The following is a 22,598-nucleotide window of genomic DNA, read 5'->3' on the forward strand; positions in this document are numbered from 1 at the left end:
GCTCCGTGGCATGTGGGATGTTCCCAGACCAGGGCTCGAACCCGTGTCCCCTGCATTGGCAGGCAGACTCTCAACCACTGCGCCACCAGGGAAGCCCCTGAGGTGAATTTTTATGCAGAATTTTAGAGCCCCTTCTCTTTGGCTTCCTTATCTCCATTACTCTGCCCCCAAATCCCAGTTGTTTTGCAGACCCAAATCCAATTTTTATTTATGCCATGTAGCAATACTGTCACTTTCTGCTTGATTTCTATTTCTCTGTGCCACAGTCTAGAAAATATCTTTAGGGACATTTTGCTGGATGTAAAACTCAAGATTGATAATTTTTTCCTTTCAGCACTTTTATCATCGGTGTGAATGTGGAGTTCCCTTCATGTTCACTCGTCTTTTCAATAATTGTAGCCCTGCAGTGGTTGCTTTCCAGTACCTGCAAACTGTTTCATTTGTTTGCCCAGCTTTTGTTGTTTTCTTCTTTCAGAATTTTGAAGTCATTGCTTTTTGGTGTTGTATTCAACAAGTACAAAGTCCTGTCTATTTATCAGAATGTGACCTGTTCAGTTCTCTCCTGAAACTTATAGGCTTTTCTCCTTTTTCCCAGGGTTCTAAATTTTTCTGATTTCTCTTCCTGTTTGCCTAGTAGTTCATAAAATATTTTTATTTTTTCTTTCTTTTTATTATTTTTTATTTTTTCTTACCATTTTCTTTGGGTTGAGCTCCAAGGAAGTTTGTCACTTACCTGTGTTTGGTTTGATTCTGTGAAGTATGAAAATGCACAGAAATACAGATAAAAGCATATTAGGTTGAGCTATATGAAATTGCCATTTTTGTATGTCCAAATAGTTGAATGTCATCACTTTCAATACAGTTCAGTCTAATAACTATCAACCAGTTACACCATCCAGTAGTCAATATTTATCATCTTGGCTTATTTGCCTCCACACATAATATATGTTTTTTCCTTTTTGTTACACAATTCATACATAAATTCTGTCTCTTACTCTCTCTCACTATATCATGGTTCTGCCCTCCTAGCATGCTGTCACTGATGGTATTAGGTCACCTCACTCAACGCTAAAATCTTTTTGACTATTAAAGCCAGTCTCCTCACTTTAGAGGTAGCCAGTTCTCTTTTCTGATATTTTTATATTCATTAAGTAGAACTTGAGGATCATGATATATACATATTTGTAGAATTTTGTTTCAACTAATTAGTGATGTTCCTGGGCCAGCCGTTACAATGCCTTTTATTTTCAAGCTTTGTGTTATTTAAGTTTGTCTCTTGTAAAAAGTACGTTGTTGTTTTTGTTGTTGTTTTTAAACTTCTCTGAAGGTCTTAATCTTTTATGAAATGTTTTCAAATCTCAGTGTCCATAGATCAAGTTTTATTGGAACACAGCCATGTCCATTTGTTTACATATTGCCTGTGCCTGCTTTCGTGGTAAAACAGCCAACTTGATTAGTTGTAGTTGAGGCTACATACGGTGTACAAAACCTAAAATATTTACTAATTGGCCCTTTATAGAAAAAATTTGCCAACTCACATTCTAGTATTATCAGCGCTTTGAGGGTATTCTGTTACTTTCTGGCTTCCAGTGTTTGTATTGAAACAACAGAAAACAAGGTACTTTTTTTCTTCTGAGATTGTTAGTTTTTTTATGATGTGCCTAAATGTGGTTTTCTTTATATTTATACCTGGGGTTAGAGGTATTCTATAGTCTGATGTGAGCTGTTCCAGAAAATTCTCAGCCATTATCTCGTCAAATATGTTTCTGTTGCATCTTGCTTCTCTTACTGGGGCTCCAGTTGCAAGTATATTAGACCTTTACTTTGTACCACGTATCTCTTAGGCATTTTGATGTGTTTTCCAGCCTTTGTTCTTTTTTTCTATTTCTGTCTGGATATTTCTCACTGACCTATCTTCAGGTTTACTAATCATCTCTTCAGTTGAATCTAACCTGCTGTTAAATCCAGTTATATATATTTTCTAAGATTTTTTTTTCTACTCAGTTTTACGGCTGTGCTGTTCCTTTCTTTTGTGAAAGGTTATTTAGCCCATGACTTATGCCTCTGTGATGATGAGTCACATTGTGTCTCTACTTATATTGTACTGACAATGTAGTGATGATTTTACTTATACTTACTCCATGAATAGAGTGACCATATCCTGGATGCTGAAGAGCTAAATTACCACTAATAAGACCAGTACCAAAATGCAAATAAATTGTCAAGAACAAGTTCAGCCAGAATTGATCTGGGAATCATGTAGATTACAAAAAATAAAAAGCATTTTTAATGAACAGACAAGCATACTAGGGCATGCATTACATCTCAGGAAAATAAGCCACATTTTAGGATTTACCAGGTATTACTAAATTTTTTTGTATAATCTGAGTACAGTTCAGATGCTATATTATTTTAGCTAGCTACTTAGGATATTGCTATAGGAATTATGTGGCATGGCTCTTCAGGAAGCAAGAAAATAGTGGGAGAAAAATTTGAATACTGAGCACCATTCAGTTAGCATTGTTTTTTGGTTTTTATACATTTATTTATTTATTTTTGGCTGTGTTGGGTCTTTGTTGTTACATGAGGCTTTCTCTAGTTGTGCTGAGCGGGGGCTGCTCTTTGTTGTGGTATGTGGGCTTCTCATTGCGGTGGCTTCTCTTGTTGCAGAGCACAGGCTCTAGGTGCGCGGGCTTCAGTAGTTGTGACACGCGGGCTCAGTATTTGTGGTTCACGGGCTCTAGGGCGCAGGCTCAGTAGTTATGATACACAGGCTTAGTTGCTCTACAGCATGTGGGATCTTCCCGGACCAGGGCTCAAACCTGTGTCCCCTGCACTGGCAGGTGGATTCTTAACCACTGTGCCAACAGGGAAGTCCCCAGTTAGAATTGTTTTTATTTTTTTTTATTTGAGTCCTTAACTTGTACTCATGTATTTTGTGCTAACAGAAATACAGAGATACAATTTCTGGTCTAAAAAATCATAACATCTAATGGGGAGAGTAAAAGAAATAGGGCACATTTTTTTAAAAAGGAAAGAAAAGGGCTTCCCTGGTGGCACAGTGGTTGAGAATCTGCCTGCCAATGCACAGGACACGGGTTCGAGCCCTGGTCTGGGAAGATCCCACATGCCGTGGAGCAACTAGGCCCGTGAGCCACAATTACTGAGCCCGCGCGTTTGGAGCCTGTGCTCCACAACGGGAGAGGCCGCGATAGTGAGAGGCCCACGCACCGTGATGAAGAGTGGCCCCCACTTGCCGCAACTAGAGAGAGCCCTCGCACAGAAACGAAGACCCAACACAGCCATAAGCAAATAAATAAATAAATAAAATTAAAAAAGAAAGAAGAAAGCAGAGTGAAATATATGCCACAAGAGAAATACAAACAAAGTACTCCAGGTTTAAAAGAGAGTAGGGACTCAAATTATGGAAGATCACATCTGAGTGATCTGTGATGTGACCTAAGTGGGAGGATCTGTGCATAGAGAGGGGAGTCAGGGGAGAGAGGGATGGAAGAGGAATTTGAATGGTGTTGAATGCTGGGCAGTCATAGTTGATTTCAAGAGATAATGGATGATGTTTCTAATCAAGGTTATTGTATGAGTAGAGCTTTGCTTTAGAAAAATCACATTAGCTTTATAATGTGGAGTAGATAAGAATGAGAGGAGACAGGAAATAAGAGTTAGGAAGCTTTTGTAATAGCTGGGGTGGCAGTGGAAAGAGGAAGCAAAGGTAATAAGACTTGAGGGGTTCTATAGCTTGCCTATAAGGGTGAAGAGTGGTCTTGGGTCTTGTGGCCTTAGTACTTAATTTAGTCCCTGGGAAATTTCCTAGTGTTCCTGTTTTTAAAGCTATAATTTCAGAAGTGATCTGAAAGTGGGAATAAATATTTACTACTGGGAAAATCTTGACTCCATGATTGTTGACCTCAGTATCATTGATCTCAGGCATAGATGACCCACCACTGGCATTCTCTGCTCCCATGCCATGTGGCTAAAGATTCCTATAAGATGTCATAAAATAATACTACTGGGTTACCTGAAAATTTGTGCAATATAACTAGGTCATTTGTAGTGCTCAGACCTTTATCTCATTTTTTTCTTACTTTCTGTGACTTTTCCTGAGGCTACGAGTTATGAGTGGGAGATGGTGGGAAGTCACTGGGGCATGTATTTTAAAGGTGGTGACAAGCGTAATGTAGATTTTTGAGGTATTTGGAAAAAGGAGGGGTTAAGGAACTGGAGGTCATAACTGAAGAGGACAGTTACATGGATTCAGTAGACAGGGAATGTTAATAGGTTAAAGAGGATTCTTGTACTCAGAAGTAAATTCGTAGGCGAAGATTTTAGACGTTTAACAGTTTGAAGAGTTGAGGTCTGCTCTGGGTGTCAGATACACTTAAGTACACCTCTACTCGTGGCCATGGGATTTGTGCTCCGAACACCAAATTGATTCCACATCAAAACTGCATCTGTCATTGACAAAAGTAGTTCTTTGAGGACAGTCATGTTTGACATCCCTTTTAATCCTATACTATCAGAATTGTGTTTTTTCTCTAATTTTTGGAGTTTTTTTGTTTGTATAGAGTATGGAAAACAGCATTGTGAGAAAAAATACAGAATATTTTCATATTTGATGGTAGAGTCATTTCTAAATCATTGTAACTTGAGCCAAAATGATGTGCCACAGGTTTATTAACCCTTGTTGGTCTGGCAGTGATGCAAAAGTTCTTATTATACTTATCCTGTGGCCAAGTGAATGTAGATGATTTTTGAAAGTTATCAAATGGTCTTCAATTTTTTTCCTTGTAACTCTTCTTGGTTTTTATTACAGTCTTGGTTTTCTAGCTCATGACTTTTCATATTTATATGCTTCAGCATGTCTTTTGTTCCATGCAGATTGTTTACTATAGTGAAAAGTGTCATATATACATTCAGACCAAGAAATAAAAATTATCCAGCATTCTTGAAACCCTTGTGAAATCCTCCCTCTGTAGCTGGAATTAGTTCCTTTTCATTGCTTTATAGTACTAAATTGTTTTAATATACCACGAGAAATTAATCTACTATTGATGAATGTTTGTTTTTCCAGTTTAGGGCTCTTATGTAAAATGCTGCTGTGAATATTCTTTTATTAAAAGTAATAGACTTTTAATTATTTTTTATTGAGGTATAATTGACATAACATTTTTAGTTTCAGTTGTACATTATTTGATATTTGTATGTATTGTGAAGTGATCACCACAATAAGTCTAGTTAACATCCATCGTCACCATACAGTTATAATTTTTTTTTATGATAAGGACTTTCAAGATCTGTTAGCAACTTTCAAATCTGCAGTACAGTATTATTAACTACAGTCCTCATACTGTACATTACATGACTGACTTTGTAACTGAAAGTTTGTACCTTATGGCCCCTTTCATGCATCTCTCCTACCTCCACTCTCCAGCCTCTGGCAACCACCAATCTGTTCTCTGTATCTATGTGCTTGTTTTTCTTTTTTTTAGATTCTACATAGAATTGAGATCATATGGTTTTTGTCTTTCTCTGTCTGACTTATTTCACATAGCATAGTGCCCTCAAGGTCCATCCATGTTGTCACAAATGGCAAGACTCCCTTCTTTTTTATGGCTGAATATTCCGCCCATGGATATTTAGGTTGTTTCCATATGTGGCTTTTGTAAATAATGCTGAAATGAACATGGGGATAGTCATCCTTCAGTATCCTAGGGGAGTTGGTTCCAGGGCCCCCCTTGGATACCAAAATATGCAGATACTCAAGTCCTTATATAAAAGGCATAGTATTTGCATATAACCCATATATATCCTCCCTTATACTTTAAATCTCTAGATTACTTAAAGTACCTAGTACAATATAAGTGATGTGTAAATTGCTGTAAATGTCTTTTTTTTATAATAGCCTTTCTTACAGGTGTGGTGATATTATTTCAGTGTGGTTTTGATTTATATTTCCCTGATAATTAGTGATTTTGAACACCTCCTGTACCTGTTGGCCATTTATATGTCTTCTTGGGGAAAATGTCTATTTATCATCCTCTGCCCACTTTTTAATCGGATTGGGTTTTATTTTTTTCTTTGCTATATATTAACCCCTTAGCAGATATATGATTTGCAAATATTTTCTCCCATTTGGTAGGTTGCCTTTTCATTGTATTGATTGTTCCTTTGCTGTGCAAAAGCTTTTTAGTTTGATGTAGTCTCACTTGTTTGTTTTTGCTTTTCTACCCTTTTTATGGCTTGGATATGGTAGAGAGATCTTTATTTATGCCTGATATTTTATCTTATAATTGGAATTTCATCTTCTGCCTTTAAATATTCAAAGCTTTAATTAACTCTTTAATATTGTCTAGTTTGAGACCACAAAAATAATACCTATATGAGCATCATCACTAACTGGTAACATTAAATACTGCATATTAATGTTTATGTAACTGTCTTCATATGTACATCTTCAGAGGAAAAACAATGTTTTAGTAATCTTAAATACCTGCTTAATATGACAGCACCAGAGATATAGGGGAACCTGAATAAATGCTTTAACTATTTATAAAAATATTTTTTGGAGACATGACAAAACAGTTGGTGTCACATGTAAATTTTTTAAATGAATGATTCTTTTACAACATGGTAAGAGTAAGTTTTCATATGTCCTTCCTACATCACCAAATGCTGATCATTTCAGAATGAATAGCAATATGCCATTTCAGGGATCAGTTTCATTCACGGATGTGACTGTGGACTTCACCCAGGAGGAATGGGAGCAACTGGACCCCTCTCAGAGGATCCTCTACATGGACGTGATGCTGGAGAATTACAGCAACTTACTATCAGTGGGTAAGGACAGCTTTCAGGTGTAGTTCGTAGTTCAATGTTGCCTAGTAGTGTTTAGGTCCTTTCTCAGTTACCAAAAATTATAAGCTTCTGAATTACTAAATGGTTTTGGTGTCAAGCTTCATGTATTAAAGCTGAGAGAGTGCAGACTCTGAAGTTCTACCTTCTTTATTTTCAGGCTTTCTGAAGTCCAAGCAGTTAGGAGCTGTGTTCCATTATCAAGTTCTCTGATATTATCAAACCAGATTTTCATGTTGGATCAGTGAGAAGAGTTATGGATACCACAGTTAGAATTTCCAGTTCACAACTTTCTAGGGAAGATGTGGAAGGTCGGAAGGAGAATCAGATAGAAGCCAGTGGAAGTAATATCCTAGAGATTATGAATGGGTTGGTATCTTTGAAATATTTTTTAGGAATCTATTTTTCAAATCCCTAAACCTTTAGAGGTAGCTGAGAACAGATGACTTGTGCACCTCATATCCTGAGTCATACCTCCAAATATCAGTCTCTCGCTGCTTAATGTTTTTCCTGTTTAATTTCTATAGCTATTCACCTCTCACACTCAAGCCTTGATTCTTGCCTAACATGTTTTAAACCTTTGTTCTGTGATTAGTTCCTCTTTCATTAGTATTCTCACTTAGCCAGAATGGTGACTTCTATATTTTAGGTCATGGGAATTGGTTTAGTAGCCTCAAGGAAAATACAGATTTTTCAGTACAAGAGTGACACAAATGGCAGCAGGATCACAAGAGTCAGGAATACCAGTAATACAGAGATCAGAGTAAAGGTTCTTAAAGCATAGCTTGAAGCCAGGTAAATTTGATCCTTAAGATTCCTTCAAATAAAAGCAGAGACGAGATTGGTTTGAGGAAGAAATTAAACACGTGAAAAGGAGAAATACAGGATACAGTGATGGAAACACTTACTCTCTCCAACAACTTTGATAGAAAAAGTAGTGCAACCAGCAGTAGCAGTGAGCAATTCTGTCAAAAAGATCTTAGATCCATTTTATATTTCCTACAGAATCTCTGAATTTCTGGATTTTGCCTTCCACTTGGAAAAGTTCTACTTGGGAGATTTGGAGCTCTGCATAGGGTTCTCTCTGCAAACCTGTGAGAAAGGTTACCTTTAGGATGTTATTGATGCAGATGAAAAAAGGAGAGAAAAGGGGAAGGAGCCTCGAGCATGTAGGTGAGGTGGTCATCCGACCACAGTAATTCAGAGTCTCAGTGTTGGCTGCTCAACTTAGATCTGCCTGGGTTTTTTCCCTTAACATCTCATTTTCTTGGTCTGTACCAACTGGTGTCCTTGAGGACACCAAATCGCCTTTGTCTCTGGAATTGCCAGCCTTCTCACATCATTTGTTTTTATTTATTTCCCTTCACCCACTTTTAAGGCCGTTTTATAATCTGGCAGTGCTATTTGTGTCCATTTTGCCACAGGCTTTGTCTTTTCCTTCAGAGTTTAAGAGCTAGGAAAACTTGGAACTGGGGACTTTTTTATACTGGAAGACTGTGTCCCAAACTAAAGAGGCAGCCCTACAATGGAACATTTGTGGAGTCTTCACATTCCGTAACATTGTGGTGAAAGGGTTGACAGAGTATTTCATGTGCTCTTTCCTAGAGGTATGGAAGGCTGATGACCAGATGGAGAGGGACCACAGAAACCCAGATGAGCAGGCAAGGCCATTTATAATCTTTAAGAACCAAACCCCAATTGAAGAAAGAGATAATCTCTTTGGAAAAACATTTAATCTTAGCACAGACTTTGTTTCTTTAAGACAAGTACCCTATAAATATGACTTATATGAAAAAACTTTGAGATATAATTCAGACTTACTTACTAGCGATAGAAGCTATATAAGAAAGAAAGACGACGACTGTAACGGATTTGGAAAAGCACTCCTCTATCTGAAGCAAGAGAAAACCCATACTGGAGTGGAATACTCTGAATATAATAGAAGTGGAAAAGCCTTCAGCCATAAAGAAGGCATTTTTAAACACCAGAAAATCAGAAATTTGGTGCAACCTTTTATCTGTAATTATTGTGACAAGGCGTTCTCATTTAAATCACTCCTTATTAGTCATAAGAGAATACATACTGGAGAAAAACCTTATGAATGTAATGTGTGTAAGAAAACCTTCTCCCATAAGGCAAACCTCATTAAACATCAGAGAATCCATACTGGGGAGAAACCCTTTGAATGTCTTGAATGTGGAAAAGCTTTCACCCACCAGTCAAACCTCATTGTACACCAGCGAGCACATATGGAGAAGAAGCCCTACGAATGCAGTGAATGTGGCAAGACCTTTGCCCAGAAATTTGAACTTACTACACACCAGAGAATTCATACTGGAGAACGACCCTATGAGTGTAATGAATGCGCCAAAACCTTCTTCAAGAAATCAAACCTCATTATACACCAGAAAATTCACACAGGGGAGAAACGCTATGAGTGCAGTGAATGTGGAAAATCCTTTATCCAGAACTCACAACTCATTATACATATGAGAACTCATACCGGAGAAAAACCCTATGAATGTACTGAATGCGGCAAAACATTCAGCCAGAGGTCAACTCTTAGATTACATTTGCGAATCCACACAGGAGAGAAACCATATGAGTGTTCTGAATGTGGGAAGGCCTTCAGCAGGAAGTCCCGACTCAGTGTCCATCAGAGGGTTCATACCGGGGATAAACCCTGAGACTGCAGCCAGGTTGTACTGTGGAGAACCCTTCCAATGGGGAGAAGCCTCGCGAAGGTGTTGAAGGAACATGGGAACTCATACTGAGATACAATCTGTCAACTCAAAAATGTATAAAAATGAGGTCCCCTAAGAACAATATTGTACTGATTGATAGGTATATGATACCCAACTAAAGAATACATATCAGAATATATCCAATTGTAAATAGACATACTTAGCTGTATTACAGTGAGTTTTTTAAAATCTTGAATAATTCATTCAATAATGAAATATTCTGGCAGCAAGCAGCATAAAGGAGCTAGAGACAGTACCCTAGGAATTCAGTGGTTATGTGCGAGAATATGCCACAAAAAAAAAAAAAAATGTATATTTTAGATCTGCACATGTAAATTTAACAGACACTAAGAGTTTTAAATTCTTGTCTTGATAATCAAATTAGGACACATCAAACATGATTTTCCATACTGAACATGTGTTTTTCAGTACCTTTACAATCCAGTATGCATTCCAAATGAAACACGTAACAGATTTTCATATCATGTAGCGTATGTTTTCTCCTCCTCCTTGCTGGCATGTATAAGTTGGTATGACCATTGTTATTGAGCTGCCTCTTCAGTCAACAGAAGACAATGTTGTTGAAGTTTTAACCTTCTGGGTTTGCTGAAGATTTCCTAGAAGTATTATTGACATAAATATGCAAGTGTGAGATAATTGAGAGAGACTGAAGAGAGTGAAAGGCAGCAGATGTGGGTTTTATCACTCACTGTGCACCACGGAATAAATGGGCTGTGTAAAGAATAACCACACCCATCATGCTCTTGTTATTTTCCACTGGGATATTTACATACAAATGCAAATGCATGTCTTTTACCAAAATATTGTACAACCCAGAAACTACATGTATTTTTGGGTGTTTCCCTATTGCTCTTAATGTTTTATAAATTGTCTTGCAAAAAATAGGATGCATATGTCGTTCAAGTGTTAAATTTCAGAGACTTCAGAGGAAAAATAATTTAAGAAACTCAATAAATGTCTTATATTGCTTTTTAAATTTTCCATGTGCTTAGTCCACTTTAGAAATAAATTTTTGCAGAATTCTGTTTAAAAGGAGGCATTTCTTCCATGAGTTTCATTATCATCAACCAAAAGCATTTCCCTTTGGAACCTGACTTAGTGTAAGTTACAACTTTGCTTTAAAGGCTCACAAACACTTCATAAATTAGACTTTAGTGATGTCCCCATATATTGATTATTAACCTAAAAAAATTTCTTATTTTTGCATAACTAGCTCAAAGATTCCATTTTAGGCTTGATTTCAAATTCACCAGTTCCTTTCCTTATCCATCACAAATCATGCATTAGAATTGTAAATGGTCACTGTAACTGGCCTTTTTTTCTTTTGTTTTTGAAGAGTATTGATGTGCTATGACTGTATATGAACGTGAATGATTTTTCTGAACAAATTTATCAGAATATCCATAGTCCAGTAAGTCTTTGTCTTTCTAAATTGTCATCTTATCTATACTAATGGCAAGGAAGCAAGGGAAGAGGTTAACTTCCTACACTGCTGTTAGAAATACAAATTGTGACAACCTCCTTGGAAATAATTGTGACTCTGTCTCTTAACGTTAAGAACACACATGCAGTTGACTCTTGAACAGCACCAGTTTAATATGCGCAGGTCCGCTTATACACGGATTTTTTTCAGTAAGTGCTACAGTCCTACACAATCCACGGCTGGTTGAATCTGTAGATGCAGAACCTTGGATATGGAGGACTGACTTTATACTTGGGTTTTCGACTACACTGAAGATCCGTGCCTTTAACCCCTGTGTTATTCAAGGGCCAACTCTACTCTTCAACCCAGCAGACTCACTTCTGGGAATCCATCCCTAGGAAAAAAAATAAAGTGCCAGTACCTAAGACTATGTGTTTATCAATGTATATTGTATTTTTTGGTAAGGGCAAAAAAAGGAAACAATGTGAGTGACCATCAGTAAGGGAATGATTGAATAAACTGTGGTAAAGATATACCACAGCTGGACAGTATTCCATGGGAAGGAGCGTTTAGGGGTAAATGCCACCAAGACAGATGGGGGGAGGGGGGAGAGAAAAAGTGTGTGTGCGTGCCTGTGTGTGTGTGTGTGTACACCAAATTTTGTAAAATAAAAATCTAAAAATGTTGTGTTTATGTGAATTTGTATATGATTTTATGGGCCTGGAGAGTAGAATTCTCCAAAGTCAAAAATATAATTAACATTAATTTCAATGGAAAATTTTTCATGCATTCCTTAGTCTCTAACATTTGTTTATTCTGGAATACCAACATAACCCATTTAAGTGGACACAGTTAACTAACATGAGTTAACATAGCATGACATCAGGCAGTTCCCTTACTCTGTACAGTGGCCGGCTGCCGTGTTCCGCTCCAGCTTTCATGGCTGTGTTGTAGTCTTGAGCCTGTGTTCTCAACTAAAACACGTATTTGACATTCCTTGTTAACATGATGGAACCTTTAATACAAAAAAAAAAAAAGACTAGTAAAGACAGAAAAACCAATGAAAAAAATGCAGGGAATGCCAAGGTTATTATTACTCTAAATTAGCAAATTACAAATGCTTTGAGAAAATTCAACATAAACACCTTTACAATTAAACAAATGACCATAGGGGTGACTGTTCTTTCATGAGCTGTTTGCTCCCAAGGCCTTAGAAATCCAGATCAGAACTCATAATTTTTTTTAAAAAGTGCCTTGTAATCCTCATATACAGAAGTGGTCTTAGAGGAAACTCCTGAAGACGAGTTCTTATAGCCTGGACATATGACTTTATTTCATCAACCTTACAGCAAGCTAGAAGGCAAGTTGTCATTTCACTGGTGAGGTGCAGGCCAAAAGGCGGGACAGTTTGCACAACAAATTCTACTTGTCTGACCCCAAAACCCATGCCCACTGTACTTGACCCCGTGACGTCTTCACTGATTTTTTTTTTTTAATTTATTTATTTTTGGCTGTGTTGGGTCTTCGTTGCTGCACACGGGCTTTCTCTAGTTGCTGCAAGTGGGGGCTACTCTTTGTTGCGGTGCACAGGGTTCTCATTGCAGTGGCTTCTCGTTGCGGAGCATGGGTTCTAGGTTCGCGGGCTTCAGTAGTTGTGGCACGTGGGCTCAGTAGTTGTGGCTCGTGGGCTCTAGAGCGCAGGCTCAGTAGTTGTGGCGCACGGGCTTAGTTGCTCCGCGGAATGTGGGATCTTCCCAAACCAGGGCTCGAACCCATGTCCCCTGCATTGGCAGGCAGATTCTTAACCACTGCGCCACCAAGGAAGTCTTCACTCCACTGATTTTAATTAGACATTTTCTTTCCATTTCCATAGATATCTTTTTCATAACTAGAGTGCTTAAGTATTTTAACTTTTCCGCATTGTTTTATGCTCTATAAATCTAAAGTTGGGAACATCTTCTTGGTATAAATCCAGTGTGGCTAAATGGAATTGGTGTCACTCTACTGTTGCTAAGTCTCAGGACTAGTCAAATGGGGCATAAGGTGACAGCACCATAGGCAGGAGGCACAAAGCTCGCAAAGACGTGGAAATGTGAGACACTGGGTCCCCCTCAGGAGGCGGGGGCTTTGTGGGGTGCTGGAGGTTTAGTTCCAGCCACCCCTGCTGTCTCCCCTGTCACATTCACTACTCTCGCCCACAGTCCATCTTCATCTCTTCAGCTGAGTGACCTACATAGAGCCCTGTGCCATCTCCAGGCCGTGTGTGGCTCAACCCCTTACCTGATTGTCACATCAAATCCTGCTGGCCAAAGTACAGTGGACTCTTGGGACCTGGTCTCCACTCGACAGTCTTCCGACTTCATCCGGTGTGTTCTCCGGTGTTTTGGAGAAGGAAACTCCCATAGCTCATCCTGCTGAACAGTCAGGGAACCATGGCTGGGATCCCTCTGCTCTGTTTTCCAGACCTCAGCTGGATGTTAGTGACCGTCTTCTCCTCAGGTCTTCGCTCTCCTTCTGCCTCAGACACACACATTGAATCATTTCATGTGTGACACATGTTTTAGTAATGTAGAACCCACCTTTCTCGGTTTTATAAGGACTGTCAGAATGTTAAACAAAATGCAACTAACAAGCCAAAACATATAAAAATGTTAGGGACTCACGTGAAAGAACCCAGAGGTGGGTACTGAAGAACTTAAGGGAGCATAAAACCCCATGAGACATCTGGACCATGGCTGCTGACACTAATCATGGCAGCAGATGAGGGGACATTCATTCATTCCAAAAAGACATTGTAAGCACCAACAAGGGAGCAGGCACTGTGGGCTTTTGGGGACACGCTGGTGAACAAGATTATACTATGAAAGAGGGCTCCTGCCCTTGGGGCATTTACTTATTAGCAGTGCATCCCAGGAGCAGACAGACAACCCAGGCAGAGGATAGATTCCCTGAAGCTGGAAATGCAGGTATGGGCTGGGCCTGTCCCTGTGAGAAAAATGAGAAGCCATAGTAGGGTCTTAAATAAGGAGTACCATCATCTGCTTTTTAAAAAGTAAATGAGCTTGATACTAACTGGGAGGAGAATTTGGGTAGAGCTGCCCAGAAGCAGAAACCCCCTCTCAGGAAGAGAAGCCTAAGAGATGGCGTTCTGCCAGTTCATAGCTCCCATCTGACTGCTGTCAACAAAACTTCAGAGTAAGCAGTGTTTCCTCCCGTTACTGATCGTTGGCTATTAGTGAGAAACCATCTTGCAAGGATCCAGGTTCACTTCCTTCTGCCTTCCTAGTGTCTTCTGGTGTTTGCCCTATTCCTCCTGCCTCCAGCCCATCCGGACCCCTGAGGACTACCTATGCCCACCTCAGAACTGTGGAATTCCATGCCCTGAAAAACACTTAACAGTAGTTCATGTAGGTTGTTTGGGGGTGGAGCTGACATTAGCACTTCTCCTTTGTCTGGTTGATGCTGAATGTGGGAAGAGGAAGTTATTCTGTGTCCCTGCAGGTCGCTGAGGCCATTACTGAAAGTGAGAAAACTTGGGGCAGCAGGTGGGGCTTGATACCTCTTAGGGAGATGAAGAGACACCAGGGCTGAGCAGAGGCTGCCCCCTGAGATACGGGGAGTCCTGTCATGCGGGAAGTATGCATTTGAAGATAGCAGGAGGCCTGTGGGACTGTGGCCTCAGATTATTTTGCTCAGAGCAACAGACGGTGTAATGTTGAAAACAAGCCAGGCTTTGTGATGAGGACCAGCCTACGGGCGGGCCTGGCTCTGATCGGCTGATTTGGCTCTTCTGGATACAAGAGCAGCCTGAAGGGTAGGCACAGGATGGCTGAGCCTGGATAAGGAAGAGGCAGCTGAGGGTTGCCCTGCTGAGACAAAAACTGTCATCGATGGAGCAGGCCACCTAGAGGAATGGGTGGAAAAACGTGACCTCAAGGGGGTCAAGCTGGTGAGGATGTCAGTATGGCTCCCCTGTGGCCTCAGGAGGTCAAACAACAACAATAGCAACAGCACCTGCCACCAGACCAGTAGTAGTAGTGGTAATAATAGTGAGACAAGCTGGGACCTGGGACCCTTTGCTGCAGTGCTTACACCTGGACAAACGTCTCCCGGAGCAACAAAATACAAAGAAATTATAAGGGACTAAAAACTGTGTGCGTGCACAGTTGGGGCAAATTATGGACAACAAGATACAAAAAGACAAAACCAAACCAAACCCAACTGCCACTTCTGAAGAGCTGGGAGCAAAAACAGGGTGTCGGGAGCAAAAGTAGAGTACTGCGCATGCCCGCTGCACTCAACACCACCAAAGCGGGGGCAGGCCACCTAAGCCTCCCCTCCGGCCTGACCCCTGGACACACACTGCTGCCCTCACCCCATATAAGGAACCAGCTTGCCCCCCCTTTATGGAGCGAGAAAGGGAACCTGTTACTTGTTCTCGCTCCCTCCTGCTGCAGCAGGGGCCCCAGTAAAGCCTTGCCTGAATTTCTTGTCTTGCCCCTATTGATTGGGGAAGGCCAAGAACCCTGTTCTGTATCAGACTTAGTGGCACCCAACGTGGGGCACTTGTCCCCCGTTGTTCCAGGGAGAGGATCCGGGCGCCTCCAGGACCACCGAATGTAGCTTCCCTGTGGGTGACAAGTGGCCACCCGAACCTCTTGTTTCAGCATCACCACATTTGGTAAGTCTGCCTTCCTGGCCCCTGGGGGCCTCAGTACCCTCATTCAGGCAACGCTTTCCCCTCCCCTTTGTCCCTTTCCCTCTCCTGGAATCTCTCTACTTCTCCTTTCTCCGTCCTCTCCTACTTCTGTCCTGTCCTTCCGAGAGAGTGGACGTTGGGCAGCTACAGCATCACTCCTCCCAGCTTGTGAGACCTGCTCCCTCTGGCCGGCAGTGGCTCACCTTGACGGGTGACAAGCAGAGGTGGGAGAGGCTCGCCTCACACCGTGCAGACGCTGGTCCAGCAGGCTCTTCTTGATGGGAGACTTATGAGTGATTGAGGTTCAAACCTCATATTGTGTACTGGCTGGAAGTGCTATCGTCCCAGTATTACCACCTTTATTTTCTTGCTGTCTCTTTCTCTTTTTCAGTCTTTTCCCTTTACTTCTCCATTGATCCTTATAACTGCACTCTCGTCCCCTTTATCCTGAAAACTTCTTGTTTGTGTCTTTAAGTTTTTGTCATTGGTATTTTTGTCTTATGTAGTTTTGTCTGTCCAGCTGCTCCTGCAAGTCTGCTGAAATTGTGGGCACGATGGAGCATTTAAGCCTTGAAATGCAAATATAGCCCACATTACCTGAGACTCCAGCCTTGGGTTACTTGGTGGGATTTTAAAGAGCAAAAAAGAAAAGAGAGGCGCTTGCATTTCTCTCCTCTGCCTTTGCAATGTAGCTATTCTGCCTGGGCTCTCAGGAACTACCTGATCCATCTGTAGTCCCCCAGACTGAGGAGAAAAAAGAGAGGCCTTTTTAAATTCAAGCGGGAAAACCATGAGGTCTCTGGTTCTGTCTGTCTTTATGTAAAAACTAACTTGTAAATGAGTTGTATTTAATTGGCTTAACAGAAAGTAAGCACCTAAATACATTCTCAGAAATAATTTTTAAAAAACTCACCAGAATACTTTTCAGGTTCATGTGATCTGGGAAATATTCAATATTGAATTAATATCTGGTATTAAAGCTAGCTTAAGTTTGTGGGTTTAATTAATACAGACCTGTCTTTAGAGTCGTCAACATTACATATAATACTTTTATTGTACCTAGGGTTACTGGAAGTCAATAAGTGCACATTGTTATGAAATTTGCCAACAGGGAAAATAACCTGATATGATTAAACTTTTAAGTAAATGTAACTGAGATAAGAGCTTTTTGGTAAACTCTATAGGAATAATTATGTTTTGGAAATGTCCATCTAAAATAGTCCCTCCAAATTTTGGTAACTTGAAACTAAATTAAGTTACATGATAGGAATTCATTGAATATCCAAGCCATTTCAAATAAGAAAAGGGAAAAACTTAAACTCTACCATAACACTACCTGGCCTTTATATAAGTTGGGGGGATGGAGAAAAATGGTCTGAAATGGGTCTCTAAATTATAATACCTTCTTGCAACTGGATTTCTACTGTCACAGATGGGAAAATGGACTGAGGTTCCCTATGTTCAAGCCTTCATGACCCTTTACCAAAACCCTGCTCTATGCAGCTCCTATAATCAAAAGCCTGTGGAATCAGAAAGCACTCCTGACATTTCAGATGATCCCCTTTTAACCTTCCCCAGCTCTCAGGGGGGAACCAAGTGTCCCCTGCTTTTCCAGAGCCACCTGCCTCTCCCGAGCCACCTACTTCCCCAGATCCCTCTGACCGGTCCCCAACTTCACCTCCCTATGTCCCTTTATGCCCTCCGTTACCCCAGAAAGAAGAGACTAGTCCCTCTGGGGTAACTTGTAGTGGAACTTCTTATCACCCAGGATCGGGAAAATATGCCCTCTTAGGGAAGTGGCAAACGGTAAAGGGACAATCAGAGTACATGTGCCCTTCTCTATAACCAGTTTAGCCCAATGCAAACAGACTGGGCCGATTTTCTGAAGACCCTAGTAAGTTTGCTGGAGGGTTTCAGGCCCTAACTCTGACCTTTGATTTAACTTGGAAGGATGTCCAGATAGTCATAATCCAGCTTGCCAGGGACCAAACCAAACATTTTGGTATGGGTGGGGAGACAGTCCCAAATCAGGAGCCCTGCTGGAATTATAATTCCCAGGAGGGAACAGAAACCAGGAAGCAAATGATCCAATGTGTATTAGAAGGGATGAGAAAGTACATCAAAAAGCCAGTTAACTATGAAAAGGTTAAAGGAGTGACCCAAGAAGGAAACGAAAATCCAGCTCTCTTTCAGGGATATCTTGTGGAGGCTTTTAGAAAATTTACTAATATTGATCCATCTACTCCAGAGGGCCAATCCCTACTTGGACAACATTTTATCAGCCAGTCTGCCCCTGGCAAAAGCTCCAAAAGTTACAATTAGGCACACAAACCCTGATGCCCAACTCCTAGAGGCGGCCTTCGGGGTATTTAATAATTGAGACCAAGCTGAGGAGGAAGAGAGAACTCAATGTGAGAACAGGCAGACCAGGGCTTATGCTAAACCAATGGCCATAGCTGTCAGCCACGCCTTATGACCTCAGGGCAACCCAAGGGGGCCAAGGAAATTTAACCATCCACCTGGAGACAAAACCAGCAAGGGGAAATGCTTCAAATGTAAGTCAACTGACCACTGGGCCCAAAAGTGCCAAAAAGAGCCCCTAGTCCATGCCCAGTCTGCAAACAAACAGGTCATTGGAAATGGGACTGTCCCCAGTTCCGAAGCGGAAGGGGGGCTCCCGCTCCCGAGATGGCCATGCTAGACGACTGAGGAGGCCCAGGGACTCTGGCGGCTCCCCTTCATGAGATGTCTGTCTCTATCGAGTAGTCCCAGGTGGTCCTTGACATGGCAGGTAAGAAAATCAATTTTATAATTGATACAGGAGCCACTTACTCTGTCTTGATCTCTCATACTGGGCCACTTTCCAAAAGTTGTACAGTGACTGGTGTCGATGGAAAGCCTCACACCTGTTATTTTACTGGGCCTCTCACTTGCCAATTTGAACAGCATTTAATTTCACATGTCTTTTAAGTTGTGCCTGAGTGTCCTACCCCACTAGTGGAAAGAGACTTTCTAGGCTCCCTTGGAGCCATATTACGATTAGGAGGCGCCGAGCAGCCCCTTTTCTTGACTCTAAGACAAATCAGCTGGAAGAACAAAGCCCTATTCCCAGCCATATTCTACACACAGTAAACCCTGCAGTTTGGGACAAAGGAATCCCTGAGAAGGCTATAAACGTCCAACCTGTAAAAATTAGCCTTAAGCCAGAAGTCACTTATCCTAACAAGAGACAGTATCCCATAAAGTTGAAGCAAAAAAGGGTTTGCAACCCCTCGTAGATAAATTCCTAAAGCGTGGCCTCTTAGTGCCCTGGTCTCTGTGCATTACCCCTATTTTGCCAGTTGTTAAGCCAAATGGGGAATATCAAATGGTACAAGACCTTAGAGCAGTAAATGATGTAGGGATCCCTATACATCCCCTTATGGCTCATCCTTATATTAGTCCAGATTCCTGGAGATGCCAAATGGTTTACTGTCCTTGACCTCAAGGATGGATTCTTGTGCATCACAATTCATCCCTCATCTCAGTATCTGTGCCTTTGAGTGGACTAACCCCCACTCAGGCCAAATGCAACAATATACCTGGACAGTACTGCCTCAGGGGTTTCAGGACAGCCCACTTGTTTGCCCAGGCCCTAGGAAAAGGACTAAGGGAAATACACCTAAAAGAAGGGGCTATCCTACAGTATGTAGATGACATATTAATATGTAGCTCCACCATGGAGGCCTCAGATCAGAATACCATTGAAGTCCTTAAAATCCTTGGGGCCCGGGGCTACAGGATCTCCCAAGAAAAAAAGCACAAATCTCAAAGCAACAAGTTAAATATCTGGGATATATTATAAACCCTGGAAGTAGACAGTTATCTCCAGATAGAAAGTAAGCTATATTAGGCCTCAGTGCCCCAAAGACAAAAAAAAAAAAAGAACAACAAAAACTTCATACTTTCTTCGGCATGGCAGGATTTTGCACAATTTGAATTCCAGGATTCTGACTAATGGCTAAGCCTCTGTATGAAGCCACGAAAGGCCCAGATAACAGAAGCATTACTTTGGACTGGGGAACAAGAAAAGGCTTTTAATAATATCAAACAGGCCCTCACCAGAGCTCCTGTTCTAGGTCTCCCCAATTTTAAAAAGCCATTTATCTTGTACAGAGCTGAAAATCAGGGGACAGCTCTGGGGGTCCTTGTACAAAAGCTAGGAGAAGTTCCTCAGCCTATAGGCTATTTTTCCAAACTTTTTCCAGATTTTTCCAAATCTAGAAAATCTGTTTTCTAGATTCCATGGCCCAAGGCTGGCCTGGCTGCCTCCAGGTGGTAACTGCCACTGCTTTATCAGTGGAAGACGCTGACAAGCTTACCTTTGGACAGCCACTGGAAGTCCAGACCCCTCATCAAGGACAAGGGATTCTGGAGATTAAAGGCCACCATTGGTTAACTGGAGGCTGCCTTACTAAATACTGGGCTTTACTCCTTGACTCCCCGAAGGTAACCTCAAAACGTGCCACATCCTTAACCCGGCTACACTGATGCCCACTGAAAGCCCAAAGCTAACACATTCCTGCCTGGAAAACTGTGACCAGGTTTATGCCTGTAGGCCTGATTTAACAGACCAGGCCGTAGAAAACCCTGAGGGAGAATGGTTTACTAATGGCAGTAGTTTTGTTAAAGACAGAGTCAGGAGGGCAGATTATGCTATTGTGAGCGCTCATACTGTTATAGAAGCAAAACCTTTGCTACCTAACAAGCCCAGAGGGCTGAGCTAATAGCCCTAACTTGAGCCTTAAAGTTAGGGAAAGAAAAAAGTATAAATATATACACAGGCTCAAAATATGCCTGCCTTGTTTTACATGCCCATGGTATCTGGAAAGAAAGAGGACTTTTAAATGCAAAAAATCCCCCTGTAAAATACGGGGCTGAGATTTTACATCTCACAGAAATGGTTCAAAAACCAAAACAAGTCTAGATTCCCTGGCCAAGGTGGTACTTGACAAACAATTGACCCTCGATTATCTATTGGCAGAACAAGGATTGGTATGTGCAACTGCCAGTACTTCTTGTTGCACATACATCAACACCTCTTCCCAGGTAGAAACCAACACTGAGAAAATTCGACAAGCCACCTGGCTTCAGTGGACAATTAACCACCAATCCTTGCTATTCAGCATGGGCGGGGAAATTGAAAACTGGTTCTCTAGTTTGTTCTCTTCGATCCCACAGGGTATAAAAAACTTTCTGGCAGGAGGTTTTCATTTTCTCATAACCCTTTTCTTTTCAGTCATGCTGATTTATGCTGTATTTCGCCTAGCGCTCCGTTGTCTTCCCTACTGCTGTAAACCTGTGACTAAGACTTTTCAGTCCAAGAAGGAGACCTGGGACCAATAGGTCCAGACCTTCCATTCTAAAATTAGAGAATCATGTTAAACTTTAACCCTGAGATTAACAAAAATATACACCCAAGCAGAATGGCTTCTTGGCAGGGGTGACATCACCTCCCCTGTCTGGTCAACAGTTAAGGAAGCCCTCCCAAAGTTACCCTGGTTCCTTCCCTTTCTAGGCCCTTTAGTGGCTATTGTTGTTCTTTTCCTTTTTAGCCCTTGTTTAACCTTTTGGTTAAGTTTGTGTCTTCTAGGCTCCAACAGTTTGAAGTAAGGCTTGTGATGGTTCAAGAAATTCAACCCATTCCAGCGGAGAGTGGCCAAGGTCCCTACAGGTCCTTGGAAGAGTCAGCAAGGGACTTCTACACCTCTAGGGTAAGCTAGGGTCTGTGGCCCCTGTCCAGCAGGAAGAAGCTTCAGAAGGAGAGATCTTCGGCCCCTTACCCCTTAAGAGTACACCCCTTAAGGGTGTAGAGTCTCTCGGGGGGAATGAGACAGGCTGGGACCTGGGACTTTTTGCTGCAGTGCTTACACCTGGACAAACATCTCCTTGAGCAACAAAATACGAAGAAACTATAAGGGACTAAAAATAACTGCATGCATGTGCAGTTGGGGGCAAATTATGGACAAAAGATACAAAAAGACAAAAAAAAAAAAAAAAAACAACAACCCGACTGCCACTTCTGAAGAGCTGGGAGCAAAAACAGGGTGTTGGGAGCAAAAGCAGAGTACTGCACATGCCCCCTGCACTCAGCACCACCAAAGGGGGGGCAAAACACCTAAGCCACCCCTCTGGCCTGACCCCTGGACACACCCCTACCTTCACCCCACATAGAACCAGCTCGCCCCCAATCGGGGAGTGAGCAAGGGAACCTGTTACTAGTTTTCGCTGCCCCCTGATGCAGCAGGGGCCCCAATAAAGCCTTGCCTGAATTTCTTGTCTGGCCTCTAGTCAATTTCTATTGATTAGGGAAGGCTAAGAACCCTGGTTGGTATCAGTAATAACAACAGCACTGCTGTTAGTGATGATGGTACAAAGGTATTTCCTTGCTTATTCTGCTCTTGAAAGCATACTATTTGCTTCATATGCGTTAGCTCGTTCAATAGCCAAATAATCCATGAGACAAGTTGTTTATTTTTGTTTATAAAGGAAACTGAGGTTCAGAGAGGCTAAGGAATTTGCTCAAGGTACATGACGTGATACAACACTAAGACTATGAAAAGTTCAGGTATATTGTAATCTAGATCAACCACTGAAAAAATTATGGAAAGAAGTATATCTAAAAAGCTAATAGATAAATTAAAATGGAACTCTTAAGAACATTTTTAACCCAAAAAGAAGGCAAGAAAGAAGAAAGGAACAAAAAGGGGGGAGGGACAAACAAAACAAGTAGTATGATGGTAGACCTAAAGTTCAGTCATATTAATGAAAGGCAGAAATTGTCTAATGGATAAAAAAAAAT

The 22,598-nt window shown here is 41.3% G+C and overlaps 1 protein-coding gene and 1 long non-coding RNA gene across 8 annotated transcripts in view; one reads left to right on the forward strand and one right to left on the reverse strand.

Annotated features, from left to right (window-relative positions):
* Window positions 1–11,747, forward strand: part of ZFP1 (ZFP1 zinc finger protein) — a 67,062-nt gene extending 55,315 nt beyond the window's left edge. For 5 of the 7 annotated variants that reach the window (XM_059903590.1, XM_059903592.1, XM_059903589.1 and 2 more), the window contains 2 exons: window positions 6,729–6,855; window positions 8,476–11,747. In XM_059903590.1, the coding sequence (XP_059759573.1) occupies window positions 6,729–6,855; window positions 8,476–9,557 (1,209 nt within the window). In that variant the 3' untranslated portion in view covers window positions 9,558–11,747. Of the gene's footprint in view, window positions 1–6,728; window positions 6,856–7,030; window positions 7,240–8,475 lie in introns of those variants that run through there. The other 2 variants (XM_059903593.1, XM_059903594.1) reach the window with 2 other exon arrangements.
* Window positions 10,107–22,598, reverse strand: part of LOC132352877 (uncharacterized) — a 45,626-nt gene continuing 33,134 nt past the window's right edge. The window contains exons 2-4 of the long non-coding RNA XR_009498899.1: window positions 13,339–13,572; window positions 11,958–12,073; window positions 10,107–10,231 (exon numbers count right to left, since the gene is read on the reverse strand). This is a non-coding gene — a long non-coding RNA (uncharacterized LOC132352877). The remainder of the gene's footprint in view (window positions 10,232–11,957; window positions 12,074–13,338; window positions 13,573–22,598) is intronic.

The sequence above is a fragment of the Balaenoptera ricei genome, chromosome 19 (genome assembly GCF_028023285.1).
Source record: "Balaenoptera ricei isolate mBalRic1 chromosome 19, mBalRic1.hap2, whole genome shotgun sequence".
Taxonomy (NCBI): Eukaryota; Metazoa; Chordata; class Mammalia; order Artiodactyla; family Balaenopteridae; genus Balaenoptera; species Balaenoptera ricei.